Source organism: Pipistrellus kuhlii, unplaced genomic scaffold (assembly GCF_014108245.1).
Source record: "Pipistrellus kuhlii isolate mPipKuh1 unplaced genomic scaffold, mPipKuh1.p scaffold_m20_p_2, whole genome shotgun sequence".
NCBI classification, from domain to species: domain Eukaryota; kingdom Metazoa; phylum Chordata; class Mammalia; order Chiroptera; family Vespertilionidae; genus Pipistrellus; species Pipistrellus kuhlii.
Window position 1 is genome coordinate 154,258,583 of NW_023425515.1, and position 9,395 is coordinate 154,267,977.

At 48.2% G+C, this 9,395-nt stretch overlaps 1 protein-coding gene across 2 annotated transcripts in view; it reads left to right on the forward strand.

The window, feature by feature from the left end:
* KANK4 (KN motif and ankyrin repeat domains 4) overlaps positions 1 to 9,177 on the forward strand; it is a 71,553-nt gene extending 62,376 nt beyond the window's left edge. For both annotated transcript variants that reach the window (XM_036446343.2, XM_036446344.2), the window contains exons 9-10: positions 3,253 to 3,453; positions 7,331 to 9,177. In XM_036446343.2, the coding sequence (XP_036302236.1) occupies positions 3,253 to 3,453; positions 7,331 to 7,435 (306 nt within the window). In that variant the 3' untranslated portion in view covers positions 7,436 to 9,177. The remainder of the gene's footprint in view (positions 1 to 3,252; positions 3,454 to 7,330) is intronic.
* The last annotated feature ends 218 nt before the right edge of the window (positions 9,178 to 9,395 follow it).

Here is a 9,395-nt window from a genome sequence, read left to right on the forward strand (position 1 = left end):
TCGGCTCTTTGGCCCCTTAAGTGTGGCTCTTCCACAAAATACCACGGCCTGGGCGAGTCTATTTTGAAGAAGTGGCATTAGAAGAAGCTTAAGTTTAAAAAATTTGGCTCTCAAAAGAAATTTCAATCGTTGTACTGTTGCTATTTGGCCCTGTTGACTAATGAGTTTGCCGACCACTGCCTCGGGGCATTGTGAGGAGGGCCAGATCCCTGTGCACAGAGTGGGTTGTGTTGCTGGAGAGGAACCCTGAGCTTAGGGAACCTGAATCTTTTTTTTTTTTTTTAATTGATTTCTTACAGAGAGGAAGAGAGAGGGATAGAGAGTTAGACACATCAATGAGAGAGAATCATCCATCAGCTGCCTCTTGCACACCCCCTACTGGGGATGTGCCTGCAACCAAGGTACATGCCCTTGACCAGAATTGAACCTGGGACCTTTCAGTCTGCAGGCTGATGCTCTATCCACTGAGCCAAACCAGTTTCAGCTGGAAACCTGAATCTTTTATGCTGGCCAGGAAGCATATCTGCCCTCTGTTCTGGAGGAGGCAGTCTCTGTCTTCCAAAGCTGGTCACTGTGCAAACATCCTTAAAAAAGACAGTCTAGAACAAACGGGAAGATAGTGCCTCGCTCACAAAATATGCATAAATCCAAGGACCCCACGGAAAATGGTCTCCCAGCAACATGTTAAAACTCCACTCCCCCACCACCGAAGTGATCACAGGCCAAGGTGATGGCAAAGTCACTTCGCAGACTTTATCTCACAGCAATCCTATTGATGGTGAGAATTAGACATGTGTAGATTATGTTCTGGTTTTCACCCGTGTATAGCTCCCACTGCATATGAGTCAAGCTGTTTTCATTTTAATATGTTTTATATAAACGTATGGATTTTTTTTAATAAAACATATGTTTTATATAAACATCTTCATACAAGAGGGGATGCTTATCTATAATCAAAATCAACTCCCTTTTTTTTTTTTTTTTTTTACAGAGGAGACACTGGTGGTCAAAGAGGGTAAGGGACTCAGCAGCCCAGGTCATGAAAGGAGGGATGGGGATTCATAGCTGTGGCTGCTCCCTTCAGCTCCCCCTGGGGTTCTCACTATGATGAGAAGTGCAGGTACCAGGTTAACTGGAGTGAGCTGGGAGCTGGAGAATCTTGGGATAAGCTGCTTTTTCTCCTTGTACCTCCAGGGCCCATGCAGCACCTGGTGGATAGCAGTGCTCTGTAAATGATCATTATATTAGATTGTATTGAACTGGACCAGGAAGGAGATGAAAAAAGGAAGGGGCCCTGAATCAGGCAGAGGGCAGACATGAAGACAATCTGCATATGTCAGTTGGCTTTATAATACCACTTGCAGGGACGGGTCTGGATGGAAACCTCCTGATCTGGTTAATTCAGTAAGCAACCATTACCTCAGGGCTGAGTACAAGCAAAGCAAATGCATTCCCATGTACTGACCATTCTCTCTAACCCTTATAATGACAACAGTAGTTACTGAGCATTTGCTAAGTGCTCAGGTCTCACAGCAACCCCATGAGGCAGGTAACATTTATTGTTAATCGGTTCCATTTGACCAGACCAGTGGTCGGCAAACTCATTAATCAACAGAGCCAAATAGCAACAGTACAACAAATGAAATTTCTTTTGAGAGCCAAACTTTTTAAACTTAAACTTCTTCTAATGCCAATTCTTCAAAATAGACTCGCTCAGGCCCTGGTATTTTGTGGAAGAGTCATACCCAAGAGGCCAAAGTGCCGCATGTGGCTATCGAGCCGCAGTTTGCCGACCACTGGACCAGACCATGCAAAGTCACTGATTCACACAGGCAGTAAGTGGCAGAGCGAGGACTTTTGTGATTGCCAACCCCCTTTCTTTTCTCTAAGCCCCAGCACTCTGGGCGGGACGCACAATCCATCAGTGCCAGCAGATTGGCTCTTTAATCAGTGAACATATCAGCAAACGTGTCATTGGCACCTTTACTTGTAAGACACTGTGCTCAGAGCCACGGGGGATCTGAAAGAAGAGAACACATAGTCCTTGCCTCGTTCTTGCAGCCTTACAAAGTCCTGTCAGAGGGACAAGCCTGATCTGCCTGGAACCCAGGAGAACCATGAGGGCAAATTCAATCAATGCCTGAGAGGACTGTGCATACACAGGAAAATCTATGAGAAATTATGGTCAATTTGTAATCAGAAAAATGTTACTTTACCATATCATACTTGCAACTTTTACCTTATTTGTTTTCTGCAAAATCCCTATTAGGTACATAGGATAGATCATTATTATATATATATATATTTTTTAAATATATTTTATTGATTTTTGTACAGAGAGGAAGGGAGAGAGAGAGTTAGAAACATCAATGAGAGAGAGTCATCGATCAGCTGCCTCTTGCACACCCCCCTCTGGGGATATGCCCTCAACCAAGGCACATGCCCTTGACCGGAATCGAACCCGGGGCCCTTCAGTCCCCAAGCCGACGCTCTATCCACTGAGCCAAACCGGTCCCAGCCATTATTATATTTTTAAGAAAAGAGAAACCAAGATTCAGGGAAGACAAGTGAGGGGTAGAGCAGAACTAGAGCCATGCCCATGGATGATCGTAGGGATGTAAGGAACAGTCAGTGCATTAGAAATATAGATTAGAAATAACCACAGAGCCATTTGAGATCTTGAGACAAGAGGGCTTTGGGTGCCATTAAACTGACAATCCCAGAGGCAAAGTCAGAGCAGACCAGGGCTTCCTGATGAAGTCAGGCTGGGGCAGCAGTAAGAAGGCATGGTCCTGAAGCATCCAGTCCTCATGTATTCCATCATTAGACATGTGTCAGCACATACGAGGTGGGAGGCACTGGGGAGACAGAGATGAAAAAGACAGTCCCTGCCATAAAAACTTTCATCCCTCGAGAAAGAGATTGACAGGTTGTAATGCCTAGTGGTAAGTGCCATTACCTCAGGGCTGAGTACAAGCAAACCAACAAGCAAATGCACCCCCACACAGTGACCATTGTGTATCCCATGCCTGGGAGTTGGTAGAGGGCTTTAGAGACGAGGTAGCTTTTGTCTAGTGTCTTAGAGGACCCGCAGAAGTGTGCCAGTGGAGAAGGATGTGTCCCGTACCAGGGGCAGAAGAAAATCCAAGTCATTGGTCATTTTCTGGAGGACTTATCCCTGAGCACATCCAAGCAGGAGCGGAGTCTGCCCTGTAGGGGGCAGCCTGACCCACCCCTGTGCTCTGTGTGCAGGGAGGCCAGACTGCGCTGATGCTGGGAGTCAGCCACGACAGGGAGGACATGGTCCAAGCGCTACTGAGCTGCCAGGCAAATGTCAACCTGCAGGACCACGATGGATCGTCGGCCCTCATGCTGGCCTGTCACTGTGGCAACGCTGACATGGTGCGGCTGCTCCTGGCACACCCGGCCTGTGACAGCAGCCTGACAGACAAGGTGAGACTCCTCTCGAGGTCTTCCCCTTCCTATAAAGGGCCTTGCCAGCCAGAAGAACTTAAGGAACCAGATGGCAATAGCAAGAGACTCAACCTCAGCATTGACCCGCTGTGGAATTTAAATGACCCACAGTAAATGCTTAGAGCCTTGGATTTGGGAAACCCCAAGCCCTAGCCTTTCACACCATCATGAGGGAATGTAACCAGGCCTGGCCTTGGCCCTGACCTGCTCTGGTCATGGCAATAACAGCATGTGAGCTTTAAGGCAGCAGCTTGGATGGGGAGCTTCTGCTGCTCATGGGGATTCCCTGAAGGCTGGATGAAGGAGCCAAGTGTACATTATGCCTACTCTCTGACAGTGATCCGCTTACAAAATAACCCACTGCACCAAGCCAGCCTGCTTGAAGTTGCAATGCCAGCCGCATGCTTCTTAAATAAATTTCCTTGTAAAGTGATGACAATGATGGTAATAATGATGGTGGTGGCAATGATAATGACAACAGTGATATTAGTTCATATACATCAAGTGCTTTCTCTGTGCCAGGTACCGTACTAAGCATTTACCATGGACGATCTAATTTAAATCCCTCAACTATCTTATGAGGTTGACTCAGTTGATGGTGATTGTTTGCTCACAAGGAACTGGAGGCACCGAGGGGTTAAGCAACATATCCCAGATCACACAGCAAGTGGAACCCATCTCCATCAAATTCTTAAATACAGACTCTTAGTTGCTACATCATCGTCATTGTTGTCACATTGCAAGGTCCGTGTTTCAGGTTTCCTGCTGAAGTCTCAGTAGAGTATCTGCCGCATATCAGGTGAATGAATCAACAGTTGAATGAATGATCCCCTAAACTACAGAAGTAAATCGTCAGGGAGTTCCCTCAGCCCGGCCTGTGCCCTCTCGTAGTCCAGGACCCCTGTGGGGCCCTTAGCACTGCCATGGAAGAGGAGAGGCTCCTGCCTACTGTGCTTGCCAGCCATGAGCCTGGCTTCTGGCTGAGCGGCGCTCCCCCTGTGGGAGTGCACTGACCACCAGGGGGCAGCTCCTGGATTGAGCATCTGCCCCCTGGTGGCTAGTGTGCCTCATAGCGACGAGTCATTCCACCTTTCTGTTGGTTTGCATATTAGCCTTTTATTATATAGGACTAGAAGCCTGATGCATGAAGATTCGTGTAAGAATGGGCCTTTCTTCCCCAGGCTGCCAGGTCTGCCTTTGCTCCAGCCGGAGCCGCCTTTCCACCTTCCCATGTTGCCCAGAGTGGCTGGGGTGGTGTGGAATGCCTGTGTTGTCACTATGGCAATGACCCAAGTGTTCCAACCTGTCCCAACCACTAGGTGTCTGCTTATGCAAATAAACCCGCCATTTTGTTGGGTTAATTTGCATACCCACTCCTGATTGGCTGGTGGGCATCACGAAGGTACAATCATTTTGCATGTTACTCTTTTATTAGTGTAGAATATCAAGTTGCTGATTCCTGGAGCAGGAATTCAAGCCCAGGTCTGACTTTAGTGTCCTTAATGTTGGCACTATCATTTTATGCTTTAAACAAACCTCTCTATACTTTCATAACATCTACAGTCCCAGAGGAATAAAGGTCTGGGGAGGGAAGAGAGTCGCTTCCCTCCCCAGGGACAGCACCTCTCAGTACTGTGCCATGTCTGATCTACCCTCAATTGGTTCATCAGTGAGTCAGGCTGCTTGGTCCCTGAAATCACACACCAGAAGCCCGCGCTCCAGTTCAGTGTCTGCAGGTCCCAGGAACCCAGCTATGTCCCAAAGCTAGAAGCTATTTGTGGGATAATTAGAGAGCACTGACCCTCTTGAGATGCATGCGGGCACAGCACAGTGGAGGGCTGCTGGAAACACGAACCTCCCGTTATTACTAGTCAGACAAAGGATCTGCGTGAATGAGCTCCCTGCAGGGACGCCCTGGGAGAGAAGGAGCAGCCTTTCATCTGGAGCAGGCCCAGGGCCCTCTTTGGAGTGACCACTCCTGTCACTCAGGGAGGCCTGGGAGGCAGGCCTGTGGGACAGGGGCATGAGCTTTGGCAGTCCCAGGTTAGCCTGGATAGTCAGGGATTAACTGAGCGTCTCCTGGACACCTCTGGAGATCTGTCAGGCACAGAGGTAAGGCTGTGGCTGCATTCAGAAGGTGGGGGAACAGTCATGGCGAGAAGGCTTGTTGTACTTCAAACAATAACAGTGACTGTTAGGAGCATGGGCTTCAAACACTCTTGGGTTTGAAACTGGGTTCAGTGACTGAGTTTATGGCCCATTCACCTAACCACTCAGGGCCTCTGTATGCTCGCCTGTAAATGGGGATGATAATAGATGCTACCTAAATACGATAATGTTGTAAAGCCCGTTTCCCATATCTAGGAGGTATTCAGTTAGTGCTGCATTTTTATGAGTAGATGAGCAGTGAGAGCTGAAATGAAACAACATGACAGAGCTGGGGCCTCGGCATTCCCAGGCAGAGTCCGGAGGGAATAGGGAGCATGAAGGTCTAGAGTTAGGTAGGGAGCCCATTAGAGGGAGACCGGTCAAGCCAAGTGGTTCAAACACTTGGCTTAGACCAGTGGTTCTCACTCTGGGGTGATTTTGCCCTCCGGGGAGATTTGGCAATGTCATTTTTAAAAATACATATTTTATTGATTTTTTTACAGAGAGGAAGGGAGAGGGTTAGAGGAAACATCGATGAGAGGGAAACAACGATCAGTTGCCTCCTGCACATCCCCTCCTGGGGATGTGCCTGTAACCAAGGTACATGCCCTTGACCGGAATCAAACCTGGGACCTTTCAGTCCACAGGCCGACGCTCTATCCACTGAGCCAAACCGGTTAGGTGGCAATGTCATTTTTACTTGTCACAAGGTTGGGTTCTTGACATCTCAGGTTATAGGAACAATGAAAAATTACAAATTATCTGGCAAATGAGTTATCAACATAGTGGTTTTCAGACACATCTAGGCTTTAGAATGTTGGAGACATGATTGAGCCCATTCGTAAGAAGGTGGCTGCCCTCGCAGATGGTGTCCTCTGGGTCGAGGTGGCCTTTCCCCTCGTCTCACTGGCGGGCGCTGCCTGTGAGAGCCCCACTGCAGGCTGCTTTACAAGACCAGTGCTCTAACCCCTGAGCTATAGGGCCTGCATGCTGACACAGCTCCAGGGTATCATGCATCAGGAGGTAAACTGTACATTTCCTTCCTCGGACATGCTCCCTCCTAAGAGCGGGTCCTTAAAAAATAATTAGAAATGAGAAAATGCTCTCGGCACTAAGTTTATGATGATGAAGTCTTGGAAACCACCCAAGTCTCCAACGGAAGAGAAACAGTTCAGTACATTATGGAATGTTATGTGGCAATCACAAAAGGGATGTGCTCTGATGACTATAAGAATGTGGGAAAATCATAGAGCATGCCATGTTAAGTTCAAAATACCAGCAGATTTAAAATTAATATACGATGTCATTCCTCTGGTTAAACCAATAACACATTTGGACAAGAGAAAAGAGCAGAGGGAGACAAACCAAAATGCTAATTTCCATGTAGGCCTGTGTAATGGAAAAAAAAAAATGGGAGAGTTATTTTCTTCCCTCTGTTTTCCATTTTTAAAATAAAGCGTGTTAAAGGCAAGAGACACTTTATTCCCATAGACGTGAATTTCCCAGGCGTGAATGTTGTTTCCTTAGAGGGGGCCCGTTTCTCATGCTTCTCGTGCCCTTTGAATCTCCTCCCCTCCCCTCCCGGGCCTCTGGATGCTTGGAATAGACTCTATGCCCCATGCACAGCCCTACTCCCAGCGTGCCCTTGCTTTCTGGGCCGGGAGGCAGGCAGGATAAATGTGTTTCTCCTTCTCTTTCTCCGCTGCAGGCTGGCCGAACAGCTTTATCCATCGCGCTGAAGCCGCCCGCCCATGTGGAAATCGCTGAGCTTCTGCAGGCCCACGCAGAGCAAGGCAGGTCCCTGAAGCCCTAGGGGCTGTGGAGGGACTGGCAGCCGGGAACAAAAGGCTCCTTCTCTGGACTCCTCCCTCGCCCAGGGAGAGGGCACGGGTCACAGCCAGAGGGTCGCCCCTCAAGAGAAGAAGCTATGTCAGATATGCACATACATTCCTGGGGTATCATTCTGCTCATTAGGATGCTTTGTAGTTTTGCCTTAGGTCAAGCCCCCAACGCAGGCTGCAGAGCAGGGTGAAGGAGCCGGGCCGGGCGGGCACATTGGTGTCATCTAGAGTCCCTAAAGGCCCAGCCCGGAATTCGTCCTGACTCTACCCTTCATAGCACCGCGTAGGGAGCTGGTGGGCAGGCGCACATCAGAAACACAATACTTTTTACGTGGAATTTTAAAGTGCACCATCTCTGTGTTTTTTAACCCATCATACAGGAAGGTGTCCCCTGGAATGTTCATGTCTAGGGAGGCCGGGGAGATTTACATGGTCATCCCTGCAATCGTTCTCTAGATGACCGAGGAGAATCACCTGGCAGACAGGGGAAACGGAGCAGACCCCGTGTGGGGCCTTGGCTCCGTTGGGGTAGACAGAGAAAGCTTCAATTCAGGCCAGACAGAAAGAAGCACACTGGTGTCAGTGCCAGACAGACAGTCCTGGCCATCTGTGGCTCCAGTTTGCTCCAAGGATGTTGGGATTAATCAGGAAATCCAGTCCAGTGAAGCACATCATGTGTATTGACGCAGAGGCAGGTATGCCAGCTCTCCTGAAAGAAACAAGTGAACCGACTGAGGATCCTCCCGGGGTCGGAGACCACATTTCCTCCATTGTTATGTCCATGGCCGTGTGGGAATCCCAGCTCCTTTCCCTCATAGCTGTGTCCATGGCGGTGTGGGAATCCCAGCTCCTTCCCTTCATCACTGTATCTGTGGTTGTGTGTGAATCCCAGCTCCTTTCTCTCATACCCTTCATGAGCAAAGCAGGAGCTCCATGAAGCTCAGAGGTTTCCGAGGTCCCAGACTGCAGAGCCTTCCAGCCTGGGGTGTCATCTGTCTCCACTGGACAGTTCTTTCTTACACTCCCATAATCCCAGGGCCCACATGCTGTAGCTTGCCCAGGGTTATCTACAAATTGGTTTTTTTTCTTCAAGTCTTAGGCACAAAATCACCTTACATGAAAAAGAGACAGCAGAGTTCGGTGAGCCTCCCATTGGAAACACAAACGCCTCTTTGCTTGCTGCCCTTTGTGTGAGTCACCAAACCTCCTTGGGCTCCAGTTTCATTGATTTTAAAAACAAAAATTATACAACCTACCTCCTGGGGGTGTTGTGCAAGGCACAGCGGATGGAAGTTTGGGAATCCAGTTTTAATCCACAGAGACTGACTACAGAAGTTTTCCACTGGGATTCACAAGAGAGGCTCAAAGTCCCCAAGCAGGACACTGGCATATGGCGGTGTTGCTCAGAGGTAGAGAGAATGGAGCAAACAATAAGCTAAAAATGCTTTAACTGGGTTGATTTTGACCCCAAAAGCATATTTCAAGAGCAAACCCCCACATTAATCAATCTACTCCAGTGCTTCTCAAACTCTGACATGTGTGCAGATCACCCGGAGATCTTGTTAGAATGTAGGAGGTCTGGGAGGGGAAGGAGCTGAGAATCTGCATTTCTAGCCACTTCCCAGGGGGAAACCAGTGCTGCTGGGCCACACCACACTTGGAGTAGCAGGGCTCTGGCTTTTGACTGTTTCTATATTAAAATGCTGCCCCTCAATCTTTGGGTCTCAAAGTTTCTTTGCATTTCTCTGCTCTTGGTTCTTGGGAATTTGCAATGTTTTATTTGCTATTATGGGGGTCAGAGTCCTGTGTTACCAATTTAGGCTCTATTTCTTTTTTTTTTTTTTTTTTTCTTTTTTTTAAATATATCTTATTGACTTTTTACAGAGAGGAAGGGAAAAGGATAGAGTTAGAAACATCGATGGATGAGAGAGA